Raw genomic sequence first — 24233 nt, forward strand, 5'->3', positions numbered from 1 at the left:
GTCTGAAGTACATGTGCCAAATAATTCTTGTCATTTTGATTTTTTTGAACCATTTTCTTTTAAGTAGTTTGCTAGCCAGAGTGGAAGAAAATCTGTTCCATTTACTGGTCTTAGAACAAGATCATTCTTAGAAAGGCCACGGTTTTTCTTTAGCCAATCTTATGGAGATTTCCTCATGATTTGAAGACAGTTTTTTTTATTCCATTTAATTTTATTACAATTCTGTCCCTATGTTCCAAAAACAGATGGCCATTTAATACATAACCCAAAGCCCTCCTAAAATTGATCTTGTTAACATTCAAAAATATCCCATTTCTTTCTTAGTATCTTGAATCAAAAAAAAGAACAACTTTAAAAAAATCAAAGGGTTTATAGTTCATCACAGGAAAAGCATCTTTACTAAACAACAGGAAATACAGTTTGTTAGGAATCTGGCCAAACACAAAAAGCATCAGATAAGATTCCTGATAGAAAAGGACAACTTCTAATGGAATATAAATATAAATATTCCCCCAAAGTATAATATATTTCATATGAGTGTGAAAATTCTTCTTCTCCCGCCCCTCCCCTCCCTCCTACACACCTTACACTACATTTTGATTCCTTTACGGGGAGAAGTAAGTGTAGCAAAACTGTGAACTCTATTAATTCAGTTCTACTATTGTGCGATTTATATTTTGGTAAGCGTGAAAGTTCTTTCTCTATACTTAGCAAATCCCTTTGTCACAGATATGAGACCAAATTTGGGTAGGACTAATTCAGCAAGGCTTTCTGGAAGAAAAATGTTTTGAGTTGGATTCTTACACTAGTGATGGATGTACATTGACAGGAAGGGAAAAGGTGCAAGAGCCCCCAGCAGTTGTGGCTTTCGGGGAAGCATGTTGACATTAGAGAGGGCTGGGACAGAGGGGGTGAGGTGACAATGCCTGTGGATACTGGTTGAGGGTCCTGGGAGATGCAGCAATCCTCGCATCTTTGTTCTTGTCCATTCTGCCTTTGTTCTGACTAAGCAAGCACTCACCGTCCGCACCTACGCTATTGCCAGAAGCCTGTGTTGATGTTCCTGAGTCTATGTATGCTCTTACCTTCTTCCCAGCACCTCCTGCACATGCCACCGAGGTGATCATTCTCACATGCCAGGTAGACTTCTCATGCTCTGGTAATACCCATTTTGAGTCCCCTGTGTTCAGTACATAGCAGGTAATCAATAAATGTCTGCCAAGTGAGTGAATGAATTTTGGAAACAGTGGGCATTCAATAGTAAGTATCCATGGCCCTGTTCTAAAAGCAAGCAGAGAAAAAATCTTGAGAAAAATTTCTTTTTTATTTTTTAAATAATCACCCTGGCATAAGTAGTTCCAATTTTTAAACATAAGGAGTACATCAGAAATTCTAAGTTAAAGGTCAGGATTAATATTTTGCAGTTTTGTTTGTTGCTAAAGAGTTCAAGTTGTGACAAGATGCAAACAGCGAAAGTACACTGCTATTGCAGTGTAACAAAGGGTGTCTTATTTGAAAGGAACGATTTGTTGTTAATGCTGAATCCTGTGACAAGCACAGTGACCAAGAGGGATGGGACGAGTAGGCTGTTTGCACCCAGAAGCTACAACTAGAAGACTTTCATTCTGCATTGTATTTGTTAACATTACTGCTGTTAGAAAGGATGATCTCACAATTCAGTGGCCTCTGAGTTTTTCACAGGAATTTAGTCCTGAGGGACAAAAGACAAGGAATCTAGTCCTCACTTTTAGTTATGATATAATGCTTTACTGAACATTGTTTTATTTACCTTGGTCAGGCATTTAGTCTGTCAGAATGTTTATTTCCCCTGGTCTATGCCAGTCCTTAATTAGTTAAATAAATTAAATAAAATTTCTTAGAACAGTAACCTTAGACCAGGAGGACTTATGAGAACAATAGTAAAGCAAACTGTCTGTCATGCAGGGCTTTGCTTTTGGCCTTTTCCCTTTTATCTGAACTCATTTTCTTTGACTAGTTGCCAGGTTGTTATGTCAAACATCGCAAGGATTCGCCCACTATTGATGCATGTGTTGTCCCTTTTTGAGGGACATTTCAATGAAAAATACTAAAACTGGGGTGAAGAAATCATCAAATTTCTTTGACACCCCTTTTCTTGATTTCTTTGTAATCACTTCTTTTAGGATATGTGTTTATTTTCAAGGTTGTTTTATAGATGGTAATTTAAACTGTTACAACAAAGTGGGCTCCCAAATGATAAAGTTCAACCTTCTTCACTTTGTTGAATGGATTTCACTGTAGTATGTTTTGGTGTTGTTTATACATATGGCTTCAGTGGTCACTATGGTCGGTTTTCTTAAAACACTTCATGATGGGTTAAAAATTGTAGCCTTTTGAAGCTTTAAGATGTGAGCTAATGTTATGCTCATTTATTTCATGTATTTATACTACATGTACTGTACAGCTAAAGTTCTTTTCTCATTTGCAAGGAGGAAAGGTGACTTTCAAGGGTTGGTGATTAAGTGAAGAGGGGATTCGAGTTAGGTCTTGAAAGATGACAATAATCTGGTTATGTTGAGACGAGAAAAGAAAGTATGTCAGGTGGAGAAAAGAGGTTGGGCAAAGGCAAAAGGGTTAAGCTCAGAGTTTATATATGGTTAACTTTATTTCTGGTGTGAATTAGAATTAGAGAGAATCTTCTCAAGGCATTCCTGTGCTGCACCCATCCTTCAGTTCAGGAGCAATGGTATAACATATTTGAAAGGGGAGTTGAGAGAAAGTAGACTGGGAAAGATAGATTGGAATTGGGAAGGAAGAAGTAAAGCTGTCTCTACTCACAGATGACATGGTCTAGGATGTAAAAATCCTAAGGAATCTACAAAAGTGCCATTAGAATTGAAACATAAGTTCAGCAAGGTTGCAGGATATGAGGTTAAAATACAACAACCAACTGTATTTCTATATGCTAGTAATGAATGATCCAAAAATGAAATTTAAAAAAATTCTGCTGATAATTGTATAAAAAAGAATAAAATACATAGGGGAATAAACATAACAGAAATAATGAAAAACTTGTACATTTAAAATTACAAAGCATTGTTGAAAGAAATTAAAGATGAAATAAATGTAAAGACAGCCCATGGTCATGGATCAAAAGATGTAATGGCACTATTGTTATGAAGCCAGTACTCTATAGATGTGAAGTCCCTGTCAAAATCTCCACTGTCTGATAAGTTGATTGTAACATTCATATGAAAAATGCAAGGGGCCCAGAGTGGCCAAAACAACCTGTAAAGGGAAGAACAAAGTTGGAGGAGTCACATTTATTTTACTTAATGCAAAGCTGTGGTAATCAGGACAGTGTTTTACTGACATAAAGATAGAAATCTAGCTCAATGGAATAGAATTGAGAGTCCAGAGATAAACCTTCACATTGATGGTCAATTGATATTCTACAAGGGTAACAGGGCAATTCAAGGGGGAAAGAATAATCTTTTCAACAAATAGTGGTGGGACAATTAGATATCCACATGCGAAAGAATGGAGTTAGATCTCTACTTCACATCGTATATAAAAAATTAACTCAAAATGGATCAGAGATCTCAGTGTAGACATGTCTTATGTTACATAAGATACTAAAAGTACAAGAACAAAAGAAAAAATAGATAAGTTGGATTTTATCATAATTAAAAACTTTCGTGCTTCAAAAGTTACCATTAAGTGAAGAGACAGTCCACAAAATGGGAGAAAATATTTGCAAAGTATTTATCCAGTAAAGAACTGTCCAGAATATATAAAGAATTCTTACAATAATAAAAGTACAATTCAATTATAAAATGGGCAAAGGATCTGAATAGACATGTCTTTAAAGAAGATGTAAAAATGGCCAATAAACCTATGACAAGATGCTCAACATCATGAGTCATTAGGGAAATGCAAATCAAAAACACAGTGAGATACCACTTCACACCCTGTAGGATGTCTATAATAAAAAATATGGACAATAATGGAGCCTTCCAACTGGTAGGATTGTAAAATGGTATAGTTGCTTTGGAAAATGGTCTGGCAGTTCCTTAAAACATTAAACATAATTTTACCATATGACTCAGAAATTCCACTCCTAGGTATATACCAAAGAGAATTGAAAATACATTTAGTCACAGAAACTTGTATACAAATTCATTACACATAGTAGCCAAAAAGTGTAAACAACCCAAATATCCATCAGCTGATAAATGGATAAAGAAAATGTTGTATTTCCATATGATGAAATATTATTTGACAATAAAAGGAATGAAGTTCTGATATATGTTACAACATGAATAAACCTTGAAAACATGGTGCTAAGTGAAAGGAGCCAGACCCAAAATGTCATGTATTTATGATTGCATTTAGATGACATGTCCAGAATACACAAATCCACAGAGGCAGAAAGTAGATACAGGGTTTCTTTTTGGGGGTGATGAAAATGTTCTGGAATTAATGGTGATGGTTGCACAATTTTCTGAATGTACTAAAAACCACTAAATCTTAAAAGGGGGGTGGAATTTAAAGTCCTACTGCATTCTTTTGGTGGGGGGAAGGGTAGTTGGCCAATACAGGGATCAAACCCTGGACCTTGGTGTTATCAGCACTATGCTCTAACCAACTAAGCTAACCAGCCTGCCCATACTACATTCTTTACTGAAAAAAATAAGAATGTCAGTGTGCCACCATACCATGGGAAGAGAGATCTACGCTGTCTTCCTTTTCAAAATCAGGGTTTGAAAAGTTGCTTCCTCTTCAGATTTCAGCAAGCTATGCCTTATTAGTTCTGTTGTGAAGTTATAAATACTGCTATCACAGAGGAGTGTTTCTTACTTCCCATTAACACTTGATCCAAATTTAATTTTTAAAATATATTTTGAATTATTTTTTTAAATGGAATATGAAACAACATACACTCTCAGATGCGTTATTGTTTAGTTTATCAAATTTTAACACACTAGGGGAACTTGAAATCAAGTCTTTCATGCCATTTCAGTGTGTATATTTGGATATTTATCAAATATTTCACTAAATAGGAAGGTTGTAGTTCTGCAGTGGTTTAAAAACAACAATACAAAAGTAAAGTAAGTATACTGTATTTCTCGTGTAGATGGGGATGTTCTCGATACAAAGTAACGAACACCAAATCCAGAAGGAGATTGGATACTGGGGCTGATATGACTGTAACTATTATTCATAACCCCCCAATTTAAATTTCTTGTTTATCACAATTGTTAGTTCTCACTGACTGTCATTTTAATTGGAAAATGTAAAATTTGATCCATTAGAGTAATATATACTTATTAAATATTGTTTTCTCTGCTTCCTATATTGGGTTTCTGCATAAGATACCATTGAAATTTTATGCAATTGGTGATCTCACTTATATGTAGAATCTACAAAAAAATCAAACTCAGAGAAGCAGAGAGTAGAATGGTGGCTACCAGCGACCGGAGTGGGAGGGGTTTGGGAGATTTTATTCAAAGGATATAAAAAAAATTTCAGTTAGGAGGAATAAATTCAGGAGATCTATTGTATAACATAGTGACTGTAGTTAATAACAACGTATCATATACTTGAAAATTGCTAAGACAGTAGTTTTTAAGTGTTTTCATCACCAAAAAAAGGTATGCAATATGTTAATTAGCTCGATTTAGCCATTCCACAATGTATTGTACACATGTATCAAAACATCGGGTTGTACACCATAAACGTGTGAGGGTACTTCAAAAAGTTCTTGGAAAGATTCGTGTTATCTTTTAACTCTCTTTTTCCACAAATGTTTTGAAGTACCCTCATAACTTTTATTTGTCAATTAAAAAAATAAATAAGTAAAATGAGAAAAAATTTAATTTTATGTGTTTGGGATCCTGGAAATCTTTCTCAACAAATTAAGTTTTCTATTCCATTTTGGCTGCACTCTCATTCTTCAGGGATGTTTTGAAAGCATCTCATTCCTTAGAAATCCAACAGTCTGTTGGTAACACCAAGGTCGAGGGTTTGGATCCCCATACTGGCCAACAGAAAAAAAAAAAAAAATCCAACAGCGAAGGGGAGATTTGTGTCAGAAAAAATATTTGCCAACTTTAAATAGGTTGTATCTTTTTTTCTGAGGCTCTGTCATGGAGATTGCACTGCACAAATATTGTTGGCTAGATCATAAGGCTGTTGTTATGCCAAATACAAATATTTTAGTTGCTATTTCATGAGTGGTGTTTAGAAGGGGATATGTATCCTTACTTTAATCTCTTTTTGCATATGAAGCTACTGAGTTATTGCTATATGTGGGACTTAATCAGAAGAAAGATTCATTGTGGCATGTGCCATTAGATTGCTTCCTTCTATGCTGAAACTTTTGTGGTTATACACAAAAAAGTAGGCTGAGTAGAAGGGACCACTGTTAGGTTATGAGAAATATGTGCTGCACGGTGGTGGGAGGAAGGAGATAGTGAAAGAATCAAATGAATATTATCGATAACTAATATGTATAGATATTTATTAATATACACTGGACCCTGCTGTTCAAAAAAAGTCATCTGTCCATTCCATTCTCTTGATAGGTGATCATGGAGGAAGCACTTTACTCCCACCGAATGTCACAAATGAATTTCCAGAATATGGGACCATGGAGGAAGGAGGAGAAGGCCTGAGAGATTCACTGGAGTTTGATGTAGAGTCTCTGCCATGCCGCCCACAAGGGCAGCAGGCAGTCCAGCTTCTTGCTGGCCACCACTCTGGGCTCAACAGTGTTTCAGAAGGACCAAAAGATGTCAGAGAGGCCCCCTGTCAAAGTCACCTCAAGGAACAAAGTTTACAACCCATTGACTCTTTGATTTCAGCTTTGAAAGCCACAGAAACCAGAATAGCTTCAGGAACATTACAGGCTACAAAGGTACAAGACAAAGATGCTGTTTCTAGTTTTTCAGTTCAGCAGGTGGAAAAAGAGCTGGACACTGCCAGCCATAAAACACACAGAACCAACAAACTGTTCCCTGCCGGCCAAGAAAAATCACCGGATATACCTCTTTCAGCTGAAGTAACAAGTGAGGAAAACTTTTATTTGAGCATCCAGAAGGATCTGACTGCACTGTTAACTGGAGAAAATCAGGCAGAGCTTTCCCAGATAACTAGAAAGGGGAGAAAAGGAGCTCTCTGTGCACAGGAGTCAGCTTGTCCTGTGTCCTCCTCCCTGGGAAGCCTAGCAGTGACCCACATGTCTGCGGGCAGGGTTGATTTTGTGAAAGAGCAGAGGTCTGCTCTCGGGACAGAACACCCAGGGGGATGTGATCAAGGCAGTGCCATGGGACGCCCAGGCCGGGTCAAACATGTAGAATTTCAAGGTGTAGAGATATTGTGGACAGGAAGAGACAAGAGAGAGACCCAACATTCTGTAGATTTTGAGACATCACTGGAAAGAACAGTTTCTCCTGACAGCAAAGAGTTTTCCAAAGTGCCAAGCCATCTCATCTCATCTGCAAATAGTTTAACTCAGAGTGTTTGGGATGAAACCTGGAAAGCTCCTTCAGAGAGGCCTGGCACTAGCTTAGGGACATTTTCCCCTCTGCATCTTGTTGAGAGTGGAGAGGATGAAGTATTCCTGAAGGAAAACAAACAGCATCTTGAAAAGAAACATGAACTAGACAGAGACAAGGAAAGGTGAGCTCCCAGAGCAGCTCTGCTATCTTTGGTGCCTGCTACACATTGTAAAAAACCATTATCTTGTGCTTAATATGAGAACTCAACTCACAATACACTGGATCCTAGTTATCATAGAATGGAAAAGTTACCGTAAGTTGGGTCCTTAGATTCCTTCTAAATTGTTAAGATATTACAGTTATCTTGTTATAAGGTTGTCCATTAGGCATGGACCAGGGAAGAAGAGTTCTGAAGAGTATGTGAACACTAACCTGTGCAAACCCATTTCTGACATTTTGTTGTCTTTGACAATTAACTGAAACAGCCCACAGTTATCTTTAATAATATGAAAAGATTTGGACTGTTTTGACACATTCTGTATAGTCATTACATCCTAACTTAGGCATTTCTTCTGGGTGCAACACTAGTGCCTGCAGTCCAGACTACATAGAGCCTGCAATCCAATTACATACATACATGAATAAAGAGGTTCTGGGTTTGGGCCCACTCAGTATTCTGAGTTTAGAAAGGACATTTCAGAAGGTCAGAAGTAGACTCTATAATTCAGTTGAGATGGGGATCCTTTCATACAAGTAGCATATATTTTGATTTATGGCCCCCAAACGTGAACTTGCCATCATGTTTCTTGGTCTTTCCCACATTTCTGACATTTATCCCAGCTTGGAGCCTGAGTAAATGGAAGACATGACCCATCTTTCCTTTACTTCCTTTGATCATAGATGGACCGTAGATGGACTCTGCTCATTTTGGTAGAGTCATTTGTTGTGGTTTGTACTTGGAATTTATACCATCTTTCTTCTGTCAGAATCATGACACCTTTTATTTTTACATGGAAGAACATGTGTGACAATGCGAGGATCTTTTTGGGTTTTTGTTCTGTATAAGGAAATGCCTTTTACTCTACAGTTAACAAATCCACAAGAGTGATGCTCCTTGAGGGTGACTTTCAGGATCCTCTTCACTCTTTCTCCCCCAACCCGTAAAATCTCCAGACTTCCCTCAAAAGCAGCCTTGATTTGTGGCATATGGCTCAGTATTCATATTCCTCCTGGAATACACACTGTCGCTCCTGTTGACATTATTAATTCATTCCTCCTTTCCTCTCTCCTCTTCCTTTCTTTCCACAAATATTTTTCAGTTGTCTACTATGTCTTTCAAACTGCTAGATGCTTATAAAGAAATGCCTCAGACAGATACAGTTCATGGTCACTCTCCTCATGGAGTTTACTGCTGAATATAAACATTGACCGCATAAACACATTAACAAGTACAGGATCACAGATGGTGCTAGGTTTTGTGAAGGAAAAGAACAGAGACATTCGAATAATTTGAATGAAGGGGAGAGCCTAATTCAGTTGATAGCTTTGGCAAGGCCTTTCTGTTGGAAATGGTAATTAAGCTGAGATGTGAGGAATGAATAAGAGTTATCCCAGCAGAGAATGGAGAGGAAGCATATTCTAGGAAGAGTGGAAGAATGTCATGTGCAAAGGACCCTTGCTGGATTCCCTAACTACAGTGTGCTGCTTGGAGTTGTCTGAAGCAAAGGGCTTATGTCAAGTTGGAAGATTGGAAACTCCGCCGGTGTGGCTGGAGCATAGGGAGCACGGGGAGAGTGGTGTGGAATGAGTGTGGAGAGGTAGGAAGGAACCTCATCAAAGGAACTTTTCGTTTTATTCCAAGTGCAGTGGGAAGTCATTAAGAGGTTATTCTGAGCCATTAAGCCCAGAATAGTATTTGGTACATGGTAAACTTTCAATTATTTAAAAACAACAAAGACAACTGCATTGTTGAGCATGAATTCTGGTAATACCTAGGAATATGGATTACTTATGAGTAATTACTTAGGTAATTCCTCTTTTTAGTTCATTCCTCTTTATAGGAATCTGAGGCCAAGAGAGGTTAAGTAAAGTTACCTAAAGTGACATAGCTAGTAATTGGCAGAGCCAAAATTCAGCTCCAGGATTTTCCAACTCTTGACCTCTTGCTCTTTCCATTGCTCTGTCTCCCAAGTTCTTAATTTTACTTAGTTATCCTAATGTTCATTTTTAATATTTGAAGAACATGCTGCGTATAAATTTTTCACATTTATGTACCAGAGAATTAATGCCTCACCCTGTATATTAACTTGTGTCTACTTTCTTATGGTTTTGGTTAGCCTTGCAGTAAACATATCTGTTGGGTATTTTTGTCGTTTTTTTTTTTTTAGGTCATTCATTGGCTAATTTTGGACCTGAAATCTCTCTGCAGTGCTGCTTTATTGTCAGCAGGGGGCAGCTCTTGGATTCTGATGTAGTCATCCTCTTGAGGGCATTTAGAATTATTTAAATGAGAAAGTTAATAGACTGATGAAAGTTTAGTGTATTTTTACTACAAGTTTACTGTACCAAGTTTACATGATATATTTATCTGTTTCTATTATAATTAAGAATTATGGCAGTTGTAAATCTGAATCGATGAGTATTATAGGTTAAAATGAGGATTTACTATTTTACTCAAATATTCATCAGACTAGATGTATTCACACCCTAAAAAACTAGGTGGGATCTTCATAACATTATTTATAGGATATTTCTTATCTTCCTTTTCAAGTAAGTTATTCAGACTTAAGCTCAATGAATATGAGTTAGAAATACAGTACATATCCTTTTCATGCGGTTGAAAGGAGGAAAAGACAAAGAAGAAATTAACCTAATATTAAAATTCTTCATTTTTATTTACTTTCCAGTATCCTTGAGCAACAGGAGCACATTGGGGGAGGAGACGATGATATCCTTGGGCCCGGGTATACGGAGGACTCCACTGACGTATACAGCTCCCAGTTTGAGACCATTTTGGACAACACTTCTTTATACTACAGTGCAGAGTCGTTGGAGACATTATACTCAGAGCCTGATAGCTATTTTAGCTTTGAAATGCCCCTCACTCCAATGATACAGCAGCGCATTAAAGAAGGTGGTCAGTTCTTGGAGAGGACGTCAGCGGGGGGACATCAAGATGTCCTGAGTGTCTGCGCAGATGGTGGGATAGTGATGGGCTCTTCTAGTCGGATCGCCAACGGGCTGAATGATGCCAGCGACTCCATCTACGCGAAAGGCACCCCGGAGATTGCCTTCTGGGGAAGGTAGTAACCCAGTTTCATTAATTTCATGGTGGTGGTTTTTGTAGCATTCTCTCTTTGGGAAATCTGAGTGTGGAATATATTTTAAAAGCATTTGGCCAGTTTCTGTGGATATAAGCAAGTGATGTGAATAAAAAGTAATTTGGGTTTTAGGGGTAGGCCAGTTATACCTCAGCAGTTTGCCAAATTGGCAAGCTGTGGTCATTCTATTCTGTGGTATTTCCTGGATCACCATATGTAAATTGGACACTGAACAAATATTTGTGGGTGATGAGTGGATAATAGTTCCAGTGACACAGCTGTGATGTCAGTGACATGGTGCTCTGAAAAGAACACTGGGAGATATCGGCTTTAGTCTGGCTCTGACATTGGTTGATGACTTGGAGCAGGTTTTTTGACTAGACTTTAGATGCCTTAATTGTAAATTGAGGTGGATCAGATGGTCACCAAAGTCTCTTCCAGCCCTCTGTTTTCTGAGGTCCCATTCTGTCTGGCTGTCTTGCTCTTCCTGGAGTGGTGGGGGAAGGATCCAATTGTACATGCTTGATAGAGTGGATACTTTGGTCAAGGCTATAAATATTTATCTTCTCTCACTACTTTGGATTTAAGTCTGTCTGGGAGATAAAATGACAAGGTGTATGGGTTACATGCACCATAGCTGTCATTTGGGAGTTCCCTGCATATTTATAGATTATCTAGCATTTCATTTCTTCTCTCCAATCATCTGTGGGTCACCTACCTGTCTTCTAGCATGTCCATCAGTAGACAGAGAATGCCAAACTTTGCAACAATTTTATGAATTTAGTTTTGATATATTTTTCTTTGTGTGCACAGAAGTGGTGATGTAGGGAAGATAGATGGGGATAAATTATTTTAAAGCTGCATGAAAAAATGTCAGTGCTATTTTTAAAAGTCTGTATTCATATTACAGGTTTCCAATGAACCTCTTTTTTTTGAGCAGTCTGCCCTGTGTTAAGCATTTTGTATCAACAGTTTATGGGATTATATAGTTCACTGGATGAGCAAATTCAAGACTGGCACGTGATAACATTGTAGCTGTACAATTCTAGGTGAAATAGATTGTGATGTTGGTTGTTTTTTGGGTCCCAGTGAGACAATAAAAAGAACACAAGGTTTCAAAAGCATGAGACTTTGGTCTGAATTACTTGGGTGAGCCACTTAGTCTCTCTGAACCTGATTTATTTATTCACAGAGAGGGGTTAATGATATCCAGAGTGCTGTGTGGCTGTGAGATTTAGATGGTTAACATAGATTAAGGCACCTAGCACAGTGCCTGCTGCGAAGTGGGAGCTTGAATAAATGTTTGAATCTGAACCAGCTGGCTGATAAGTCCACACTTAGACTTTCTGTGTCTCTGAGAGGGGGTTCTGCATGAGGGAATGGTGTCCCTGAGAGCGGGTCTCTCTGAGTGGGGCATCCTGAGGGGAGATATCCCAGAGGGGGAGTGTCCTTGAGTGAAGGGTATCCCTGAAAGGTAGGTTGTCCCCGAGTGGCGGCATCCCTGCAGGAGGGGGATATCCCTGAGTGGGGAGTCCCCGAGTGAGGGCATCCCTGAGACAAATGTCCCTGAAAATAAGTGTTTCCCTGAGACTGGAGTGTCCCTGAGGGGGAAGGTGTCCTTGAGAGGAAAGGTGTCCCCAAGAGTGTCAATCCTGAGTGAGGGAGTCTCTGAAACAAGAGTGTCCCTGAGACTAGAATGTCCCTGAGAAGAGGGTATACCTTTGGGGGGCGGGGGGCGGGGATCTCTGAGAGGTGGAGGAGATGTTCCTGAGAGGAGAGTGTCCTTGAGAGGGGGCATCTCAGTGGAAAGTACCACTTTTTGAAATCCTTTGCTTCACCATCATCTCTGATGCCTGTAAATCATGGTAAAATGCTGTAAGACAGATATGTAGTTTCATTGAAATTTCTACCCGACTTTCTGGGGTGAGTGGAAGTTGTTTATATTACAGACTACAAGTAGGTCGGGGGGCTGAGAGGCTTTACTGCAGAAGCCACAGGGAGGGTGCGTAAATGAAGTCAAGAGAGGAGCATCAGTGAGTCAGATCAGGAGGAGCTGAGTGAGAGGTTTATTAAACGGACGGCTTGGGCGCTCAGAACAGGAGGTTGTCATCATTTGGCCAGCATGCGTGCAAGTCATTAGTATGGACAGAGTTAAGTAGTTAAGAGAGAGCATTGGGTGGGTTATAGTATCTTTGCATCTCAAATTTAGACAGTGGTATCCTTCAGTCCATCTTGAGATAAAGTTTCAGGTGCGTCACTTGCATTGTCAAGCCATGAGGTCTTCTTGGTCTACTGGCAGAAGACTGCATTCTAGTAGGGCAAGAGAGGTATCTCAGACCTAAGGCAGCCTAACTTCTCACCCAGCTCTGGCACTGCTGCCATGTGGTTCCTGACTGGTGCTCACTCCACCACACTGCCAGTGACTTGGACAGACACATTTTATATTCTTCAAGTTGACATAATATAATAAATGGTTATAGGTGGAGGAAGTTTTATTTTGTGATATTTTGTGATATATGCCTCTATTCACAGTTAAAAATATAGGCAGCTTAATGGTCCTAAGAAATTTTAAAGAAACTGGGAAACTTTCATATTTTTCATTACCCCCTTCTGCCTTTTTTGGTGCTTTGGAGAAGTTGCAACCCCAGAGGGATTGTGTTAGTATTGTGGGTTGAAGAAATACAACATTTTACAGCTTGAAGGGAGCTTTAGATAACCTTATTTTATAGTAAAGAGTTGGTGTCCTGGTTTGGTGGGGTGAATTACCCAAAGTCATGCAACTTTCCAGTGATAGATCCTGTACCCAGAACTCAAGTTGCCTGATTCCTAGACCAGGTGCATTCACTATCCCAGGCTGCCTGGTCTCTCTTTATCATTATTCTCTCTTTTGATCTGATTTCTGTCGTGCCATATATCTGTAGAGCCAGAAGTCTGAATTGGTCTGTTTTCAAGAAACTAAGTTCTAGATGTAGAGCTGGTTGTTGATGATGGTGTGTGTGTTCAATTTGAGAAAAAACTCACCGAGTCAATAATAAACATGTTTCCATAAATTTTTAAAGCAATCAGTGGGAAGCCTTTTAAAATTTCTTCTGCATTAAAATATCCTGCAGAAGTAAGGAAGTAGACACAGAGGTATTGAGCCTGTTTAGGAAATCCAGGCTAGATTGCTGACTATACTGCAGTGAAGACAGTTGACTTCCCTCAGCCAAGCACTGAGGGCCAAAGTATTAGAATTCAAGGAAAAAAATATTTTCCAATTTTATTGGTAAATGTGATAATTACAAAAGAAGAGTAATGAATAAAACAAGTGCACCTGCCTAGCATTCCGTCTGTGTTCACTGGCCTCTCCTGTTTCCTTGGTAGTGGGCTGGGGGTCTGACCATACCGGACAAAGTGAACTCTGAGGAAGGCACAAAGGAAAGGGGATGAGACTAATGAGTTCTCCCCTGACAATACTTCTTTGATATTCGATGCACATGAACCAAGGAAATTACGCACATCTCTTTTGAGGTATTGATTTTAATATACAGAAATGCTAGCTGTCTAGTAGAAAATATTGTAAGATTACCTTAGCTAGTCTCTAAACATAATTTTATATATAGCCTATAAACACATGGTGCTTAGTTCTTATAAGCTAGGAGAAAGAATGGAACCATTAATGTTCTTATTTTCCAGATAGGGAAACTGAGGCACAGAGAAGTTAAGTAACTTGCTCAAAGTGACACATATGGTAAGTGGCACATCCAGCACTCGAACCCAGGCAGTCAGGCTCCAGAGCCCATGCTCCTACTGACTTTAAATCCTCTATACAAGTGATAATGATTTCATGATGTATCCTGTAACAGGACCAGATATCTTAAACTAAACAAAAGTGTATTTGTTTAGGTATTGCCTAGATATATTTTAAAATTCTTTTCTATTTCAATATGTATGTGTACTTTGCCATTAAAGATTATTTCGGTGGCAGGATTTGACAGTAATTTCTGTGGCACACAGGATGACATTGTTCTTTGTTGCATTGCTTCTTTATAGAAAGGTGGAAGTGGTTGGGAGAAAGGTTTAGGATGTTACAGGACTTTGGCAAATCTTAGTTCCCTCTCTTCAGGAACGCCTTCCAGTCTTGGACTTAGCCACGCTTTGGTGGCCAGGAGGAAATTGCTCTTCTCTGCTACTCTCCCCACTTAGATCAAAGAAGAAAATACTCTAAATCTGTAATATTCTAGTGTCAGATTGGAAGGAACATTCTTTTTGAGTACTTGTCTCACTATTTGTTATTCAAAGGATGATATAGACCTTTGTGATGTCAAGTAAATCATTTGTAAGGTAAAAAGCCCCTTAGAATCCTGGAATAAATCTGGACAGGAATAGTTAAATTCTCCCCAGTGCTCTGACTCAGTGCTGACCGGGGAGCTGCACGTCAGCCAGTAAATAGCTCACCCTGCGAATGTAACACAGTATTTTAATGAAGAAGCGTAGAGTAGCATCCCCTCCTTTGTGGTCCAGCTTCACAGCACTCAGGCTGACAGGGGGTCAGCGGTGCTGTGTGAAGTCCAGTCACATGGCTCCAAAATTAGAAAGGATAATTAAAGACTTACAGTTACACATATTGCAATGGGTTCCTTTGTGTCTGGGTGCTTCTCCCTCGCTGGCCTGTCAGCTGCTGATCACACTTCCAATCAGTAAGTTCTGATCTGAAGACTGCAAAGCACAAATGTTGTCATTGTGATCACTTATGGAGAGGAATATTGCCCATTTCCATTGAGCTCGGGTTTAGACAGAGAAGAAAAGAGAGATAGAAGATACAGTAATATGGCAGGAACTTCTCTTTTGGGTCTCTGAAATATACGGATCTGCTTTTTAAAATTACCTTTTGAGTGTAATAGATTCGTTTTCTATCTCAGCTTCCTAGTTCTTTCAGCTCTTGCTCTGGATCCGGAGGAGAAGGCAGAAGAGGTGAATTACATCTGTGTGCAGCTGATTTGCCTGAGTAAAGTGCTTCCGTCAGTCTGCAGTCCACACAGAAAATGTGATGTTCATATTCGTGGTTTTCTGCCTTCCTTTTGCACTCTTCTCCCCGCCACCCCCGAAAGGCTTCCCCATTCTCAAATGGAGTGCTGGTGTTTAGAACTATGCTCTTTCTTCCTCCATTTTTCTCTTTCCTTAGTGGCTTTCTGCTTAGGAGGAAGTCACATGAAATAGAGTGATACTTCGAAGAATTTGTTGAAAAGGGATTTCAAAAATTTTTTCAACATCCCAATTTAAAACCTGAAGGTATTTTAATAATAATGTATCAATATCAAAATAAGAAATTAAAATACTGTGATATTAGCTGAGCAGGTGACGGTGAAAGGTATTTTGACCTTGTGAAAGTTGTCTTCAGAGATCTGGCTGCCCATGGAGCTCCCACTTTTCTTCTATCATTAGAAGCGGGAAGCTCTGCTGCCTAATAGTTTCTTTAGTGGGTGGCTGCTGCTCTAGTAATCTCTTTAATTTTCTTTTACATTTTAAAATTTGTTCTGTAGAAAAAGAGGTTCTCATTTTTCTCTTTCTAGCTTCCCGAAATAGATGTAATGGCGAATTTTGGTTTTTGGCTGCAAAGGAGTTCTTGCTTAGTGATGAGGGTGGGATCTTTACTAGGTTTCAGAGCCCATCATATCTAATTTTGAATCCTGCCTCAGTTACTTACTAGGTGTGTAGGTGTAAGTAAATACATAAAATCTGGAACCTTTCCAAGTGTAAAATGGAATTAATAATACCTGTCTTGTAAAGTAAGGAAGAGAACATGAAGTTAAGTGGGAAAAAAAAAAAAAGAAAATCAAGTAGTCTAATGTCTGGTACACAATAGGAGATAATTTGATGAAAATTAGTATCAACAATAGTAGTAACCTGAAGAAAAGTCATCACACCTCCCACCATGTGCTCAAGCCTGCACCCACCTCCTAGCTGCCAGCACCCAGGCTTCCCAGAAGTAAGCCTCCTGAGACACTTATGACTGGACTTCCTAGAACATCACTTTCTTTTTGGACGTCCTTTCATAGGGTGGGATAAACATGGGGATTTGGAACACAAGACAGGAGGTGAAGTCGTTCTCTTTCTTGGCAGCTTGATCTTGGTCAGGTCATTTCATTCATGGAACTTCTGATTCCTTATTGGAAAAATGGAAATAACTTTACTAACCAAATTACAGTTTTGTTGTAAGAATTTGCTAAGTTCTAGCTTGTTAACATTCATTTTAAACCTATCCTGGGTTTTATAGTAGCCTGAGTGATAGTCTAAGGAATAATAAGAAAGTAGATAAGAAAAAAGCCTGGTAAAGAAAATAAAAAAATAGATGCAAGGATCTGGTGAATGCTTGAACATAGGACATGTAGGACTGAGTGAAAATGATTGTGAGATATCAAGCTTGGACCACGTACTGAATCAAAAACAATACACAGGAGTTGGGGAAAGAAGCAGGTTTGGTAGAACACCTAGCGGGGTCAGTTAGGAGCGCGAAGGTCATTCATGTGGGCTGGGGGGAATGTGGGATTGAAGGTCGCTGGGGGGACTATGGAGTTGCCCTTTTAAAGGAGAGACTTGCAGCCTTGGGAGTGAGAAAGCAGAGGGCGAGGAGGTGCTCATGCACAGGAGCACTTGGGTGCTGCTAGTGTATCCTTCCGATTCCATCTTTGTAGAATGTGCCCTGTAAGGTCAATTTCCTGGCAGCTATTCTGCTCTTGCCTTCCTTCTCCACAGTGGCTTGGCTGTCAGTGAGCCCAGCGTGCAGGTTGAGTACTCTGGGCATTGGTTGCGCTTTTGGTACCCTTCAGAGAGCCCTGGCTCTGGTGATCTTGGGCTCTTCCTGTTTGTTGGGGGCCTTTCGTGTAAACTGGTGACAACTTCAGGAAATGGACCTGGTTTGAAATAGCTATGCCCAGAGACATTCTAATTCTGTCTTTTAAACCTTAAGCAAACAAAAGTAATTCCCTGGCATGAAGGGCACAGTGGGGTACTGGCTACTTGGATAACCTTTTATCAAAGATGACTTCAGACGATAAAGGACACAGGGAGAATCATAGTTCTAAATAAAAACTGAAATGATGGTTAATATTTTAATTTGTTGAAACAGTACAGCAATCTTTTTACTTATATCAATGCAACATTTAACTTTTAAAGGAAGAGAGCAGAGGTCATTTAACACCATATTTGCAACAGTAGACATTATCCATAGATCATAGGTTTGGAGAGAAAAAAAGACAGACTTTCTCCAATTACATAGTTCTCTGAAGATATTTTATGTACAAATACAAAGTTACTTGAACTCAACATGGGCATGTTTTCAGTGCTTTAATCTTGTTTTGTGTGTGTGTGTGTGTGTGTGTGTGTGTGTGTGTGTGTGTGTGTGAGATTCTGGATTTCATAAGCTCTCTATTAACTGAGATATGGAGTCTATACTGAATACTGAGTACAGAGTCTACACTGAAGAGCCTTTTTATTCAGTATCTGAGACAGGCAGTGGCCTTGGTGTGAGGCAAGTTGAATATAATCTTTTTCATGAATGTTAATGAGGATTAATATATTAAACCCCATCTAAACCAATGTTAGATAAATGCTTTGACCTCATAATCCCTCTACTTCATAGGCTACGTCACATGCCTGTGTTCGAACATCCATTTGGTCTCTGTATCTAAAATTATGAAAGGAAGCCTTATAAATCGCACACACCGAACTACTGAGATTTCATGATCTTAGTCACCATCTTGCCACCCAGCCACATTCACTTGGGAGCTTGTTAGAAATGTAGCATCTCTGGCCCCACCCTGACCTACTGGATTAGAATCCTGTTTTAACAAGATATTCAGGTGATTCAGTTTGAGAAGCACTGGTCTACAGTAGTGGTCCATGGGCCAAACTTTGAGTAGTAAAGCTGTAGAACAGTGGTTCTTAATCTTAACTGCACATTAGAGTTATGTGGAGAGCTGTTTAAAATTATGATTCTCCAGGATTCACCAGCAAGACTCTGATTCCGTTGGTCCAGGGTGGCACCTGGACATTGATAGCTTTAGGTTTCCCAGGTGATTCTGATGTGCACCCTAGGTTGTCAGCCCTTGCTACTTCCAGGTGTGGTCCTCAGGCTCTGCAGCACAGCTATCATCTTGGACCTTGTTAGAAACCGTTTATCTCAGACCTCACCTTGGACCTGCTCAATAAAAGTTTGCATGAACAAATTCCCAGGTGATTTACAAGTACTTTAATGTTTGAGATGCACTCACTGGAAAACGATTAGAGGCAGCATACAGGGCTGAGTAAGACAGTCTTTCTTCTCAGGGAGAGCAAGCCTGTTAAATGCAACCATGCTTGTGGTGGGGGGATTCTCCTAACAAGTTTGTAAAAGTGAGTATTCTGGCTGTGAACCTGGAAATGATTTCTTGTGTTGTCTTTAGTGTAGCATTCATAGGGTGCCCATTTTTAGAAATACAGGGGTTGGTTGATTTTCCTGCTAGGAAACAGGTTTAGTGGTAAAGAGTATGGGTTCTTAAAAGTCAGACTTCTGTGATTCAATTTTTAGTGAATTCTCTCTCTCAACCTTGAATTCCTTGTCTAGGAATAGGGATAATAATTTACTTATACTTAATGAGTACTCAATAAAGCTTGGCTATTATATCAGTAATAATAATGCTTGAACTATTGTCTTCAAAACTTCTTCAAAGTTACCCTGTATGAATGGACTGTCCTAATATCTACATGACTTAAGATGTTGTATATCTGTAAGAATAATTCTGAGAGCTTTAGATTACTTGAAGGTGAGGAATTTTAATGACAGTTTGTTTTATTGTCTTTATAATTCCTCTACTTAGCAGCCCCACCTCAATACACCAAGGTGTGACGTTTTCTTGCCAAGAGTAATATTATGAAGTCTTTAGCATAGAGAAAATAAGAGGCATTGCATAATTATTGTGAAACAAAATCATAAAAGTTCATTATTCATACATGACATTCATTTAACAACTATTTTAGGATTTAATATACAGTATTATACTTAGATATAGGTCTGTTTCTCCCATTGGGCTGTGGACTTCTTAAGTCTTAGTTTTGGGACTCCAAGAACCTCTGGCACAGCAGCCAGCATATTTGGGCACTCAGTTTTTGTTGATTGAAGGACTTAATGCGATACTAAGGCATTTCCCAAAGAGGAAGGAGATAAGATAACTTCACAAATAACCCTAATACAGACCCTAGAGAGCCAGGCTGGAAGGTTCCAAGGCTGGGCTACTTCCAGCATGGGGGTGTCATGGAGGCCCTCATGGAAGTGTTGCTTTTTGAGGTGGACTTTGCAGGATGAGGTGGATGTGTGTAAATGGTTGTAGGGGGAGCAGAGCAGGGCGACTTTCCAGATAAAGGGAGCCAAAATGCGGCAGAATTAGTAGCAGCTGCTTTGATTTGGGGACTTGAGAGTTGAGGGAATTATCTCTTTGCCTCCTGTTCTATTAATCTTCCAGACTGAACAGGTGCTGCTCCACCCAAAGAGGTAGCCATTATACAGTTGACTTTTTAAAACCTCTGTAACATTTTAGGTGTACTAAAAAGTGTAGAAAATAATAAACACCTGTGATCTCGCCATCTTAAGAAATGAAACATTACAGATGAATTACAAACTCCTGTAAATGCCTCCCTGGTCTCATTCGAGGTAACCATGACCTGCTGATGTTTATCATTCCTATGTAGGTGTACATTCATAAACGTGATATTGTATTGTTTCACATGTTTTTGAACTTTATATAAATGCTTTCTTCTTGTTTCCTTTTGTAACACTTTTTTTTTTTTTTGGCTCAGCACTTGAAATTCGTTCTTATCGATTCATAAAACCCAAGTTTCTCAGTTTAATTGCTGTATAGTATTCATTATATGAATATACTATGACGTATTTTTCCATTTTTCTACTTATGAGCATTTTGGCTGTGTCTTGTGTTTTTGTTATTTCAAACAGCGTGGTAATGTGCACATCCTTACACGTGACTTCTTGTGCACGTGGGGGAGAGTTTCTGTAGGCTAGGTATATATTTAGGAATAAAATTGCTGTATGGTAAGTATGTGTAATCATTTTCTGGTAAACTAGGGCATTCTTGAAAGGGCATATTACATTTTCTTTGAGTGTATATAATTTTATCTACTTTTGTGTATAAAATAACTTTTAGTTCTTTTATCTCCTGATCCTCATAATTAACATATACCCCAATAAAAATAGCAGGAGCCCAAAGGAAAAGCATGGAAAGAAAGAAAAAGACTGAAGTAAAACCAGCCTCCTTTCCCTTTAGGGGCATGATGCCGGCTCTGTTATCCATTAGCTGGGTCTGGCAGCTGCCACACGTATCAGTCGCCCAACTCCGATCTTCCCGTTTTTCTCAGATGCTTCTGTGGCAGTTGTTGCCTAGGTCTGACAGCTGTGACTGTTGCCTGTCCACTTCTGGCTGTCTGAAGTAGGATTTGAACAACAGGACAATAAATATTTTCACATCAACGATAGCAGAAAAACGAACTAAACTAGAAATGAAAATGGAAAAACAAATTGCATAAAATTAAGTGTGAGTTTCACAAAGCTGAATTTTATAGCATATAAGTGAGTTGGATCTATTTTGTTGGCTATTTCAGTCAATCCTTTAGAGCCAGAATGCGTGCGCTTTAGGAAGTTATGGTCCTTAAAATAGTACTTCAAAAACCTGAGCACTATTAAGGATAACAGTGACTAAATAAAGTTACATTTTTTTTTTTTTTTAACAGTGTTGGGCAAACGTGTTTTTCCCTTAAACAGAAACTGATCAAAATAAAGGAAGACAATCACCTCTTCTTCCTGTGGTCAGCTTGCTGTCTGGCTTTTAAAGAGTTAAGCTGGAGGTTGGTGAGGTCATGTGTGACCTCACTGGTGCTGGACTTTTGAAGCAGGGCTCTTGTAGGGAAGCTGCCTGGTGAGAGGGGAGGCTGGGAAGAGGGGACGTCCTCCTTCAACTTCTTGCAAGTCCTTATCCCTCAGCTCCTGAGGGATACAGTGGCATTCTGGGAGAATGTCCCTGCAGAGTCAGTGTGTAGCAGTTTGTACTCGCAACAGGAGCAGCTTTAGAAGTATGTTAAAGGAGCCCTTGCAGAAGATGAAAGTTTGCTGAGCAGATGGAATGAGAGAATTCTCTTCGTATTGGTGACAAAATTATGGGCAGACTGTTTGTTAACGGAGGTAACTGGATTCAGTGTATTGTCTTTGACTGTTTTTTAGGCTGTGTTGAATTATGCATAACTGTAGTTGTAGAAATTGTTTGGATTTTAAAACATTTTATTTCAAATGAAAAATATTGCAAGGAGGTCTTAGGGAGAAACATACTAAGATGATAATCCAGAATTCAAATATTATTTTCTAAGTATGGGTGACAGAAACGAAGAGGGTGTGTTTATTACAGGGTCTGTAATGTCTGGGCTAGGGGAGATTTTTTCCTTGATGGAATTGTGCTGCCCTTTGAAGTGGTTAGACATAGCTTGGTATTCCTAGACTGTGTGTGTACTTTCTGCTACTCTTTGTGAAACTTCAGACATTGGAAGGTCACCAATTTGAGCTTGGTCATTTAGTAGGGTCCATTCTGACTACTGCACAAGGCTGTCATTCTTATTTCAATGTATCATTGCTCTGAAAGGAAAGTTGGCTAGTACGGAAAGATGATTCGTCTTAGAATCCAGCATTAGGCTTGAAACTTCAAAAGCTAGCCAGTTATCTAATGAAAAAAGGCACAGGACGTTTCTGGAGCTGAGGGAATTTTAGCTCCACAGTTTATCTCTGGGAAGATCTCTCTGTTTTTACGTTCAGCAGGCACAGACAAGTGCAGGGCATAGGGAGGTCAGTGATGTTAAAGAAGGGGGTGTGGGCCTAGTCATTGATATTATGTCCAGTCTCAAGATGCTTTAGATTAAAGGATTCATGAACACCCAAGACCCAGGGAGAACCTCAGTGCTTATGCTTCCAGGATAATTAGCTGATTATAATAGATGTGCTTGTGTGTATGTGTTAGTTAAGTTGGCATTTTTTGCCTTGGTTACAGATTTTAAGTTCATATTTCCAGTATTTTATAATGCCACTTGTCTTACTAGCCCATCAGTATAAGAATTTTGCCTCTTCTATTTGGACATTTTGTTTCATAGCTTTAATTATAAAGGACAAAGTGAATACTCGCCAAGAAAAAAGGCATGAAACATATTTCATATGATCCGTAAGCATAGTGGTGGTTATGAGTCTGGACTTAGGAGTCGTAGGCCCATAGGTTTGAGTTTTACCTCTGCTCTTTACAGTTTGACCCCCAGTAAGTTACTGAACCACTCCTGAAGCTCAGTTTCTTCCTGTGTGATTAGGGATGATAATAGGACCTAGCATAAGGGATGGCATTGTGAGGATGAACTGCGGTGCAGTGCATGGGAAGCGTTTACCCTATTTTCTTGGGCACTAATAAGTCAATAAACATAATAAACATTGGCCATTATTATGTTTAAATTGTGCTTCTTTATGTCAGGCAGGTGAGAGAACTTAGATGTTAGAGGATAGTGTAATGAATTTGGAGTTGTCGGTGTGCTCACACTGTAAGTATTGAGGGCTTTTTTGTGGCAAGATTCCAGGTAGCACCTCTATTCCCCATCCCTCAGTCAGTCATCTCTCGAATGCAGCCTTTGCTGGCAAGGAGTGTTGGGAGAGAAAAGTGGGTAGGTTAGTGCAAATCCATCAGCATTTTGTGAAAACATCTCTGTGCTTACGTCCAGTTGATGGCGTGTCAGTTTCATCATCTTTGAATATGGAGAAAAGCATTGTATACGTGTGTTCCTCATGGGCAGCATGAGACCCACATGAGAAATAAAATAGAAAGGATTGCCAGAACCTGGCCACTGTTTCTGTTCTTGCCATAGGCGCAGGGTGCCCTTTGCAGTGCAAAGGCCGCTTTTATAGGCTTATCTGTACTGCTGGCTTTGCCCTTTCTATCTTTGTGCTCCAGAAGCTGGTAGCTGTGCAGCTGTGTGAAAGCTGCTGAGCTTCTCTGACTGTCTATTTCCTGGTCTAGTACTTGTGAATAATGTATTTTTTCCATGGTTATTGAGCTTAAACGAGATAAAATGTGTGAAAATGCCTAGCACAGAGTAAGTACTAAACACATTTTTACTCCTTCCAAAATTGCTTCATTTCTTCTGTTTTGGTCAAGGGAAAATTTCATATAATTTGTAAATAAATCTCTCTACACTGTTAATCTCTATAAAGGTCTCATGTTTAGATCAGTGTTTTCTAAAGTTTTGTTTAAAAATAATTTTCTTGTGTAAGCTTACCTCATCTAATGTCAGTTTCTCTTTTTTGTCTTCATAACTTTCCAGTGTAGGCTATGATCCTTACAGCATTTAAATTTAATTTTAATCTAGTTTTCAAAAATATTATGAA

General features: G+C 39.1%; 1 protein-coding gene across 4 annotated transcripts in view; it reads left to right on the forward strand.

The window, feature by feature from the left end:
- Window positions 1-24233, forward strand: part of PSD3 (pleckstrin and Sec7 domain containing 3) — a 373102-nt gene that overhangs the window by 48903 nt on the left and 299966 nt on the right. For 3 of the 4 annotated variants that reach the window (XM_063083776.1, XM_063083783.1, XM_063083790.1), the window contains 2 exons: window positions 6567-7662; window positions 10388-10783. In XM_063083776.1, coding sequence (XP_062939846.1) covers window positions 6567-7662; window positions 10388-10783 — 1492 coding nt within the window. Of the gene's footprint in view, window positions 1-6566; window positions 7663-10387; window positions 10784-21756; window positions 22008-24233 lie in introns of those variants that run through there. The other variant, XM_063083798.1, reaches the window with a different exon arrangement.

Source organism: Cynocephalus volans, chromosome 2 (genome assembly GCF_027409185.1).
Source record: "Cynocephalus volans isolate mCynVol1 chromosome 2, mCynVol1.pri, whole genome shotgun sequence".
In the NCBI taxonomy this organism is placed as follows: Eukaryota; Metazoa; Chordata; class Mammalia; order Dermoptera; family Cynocephalidae; genus Cynocephalus; species Cynocephalus volans.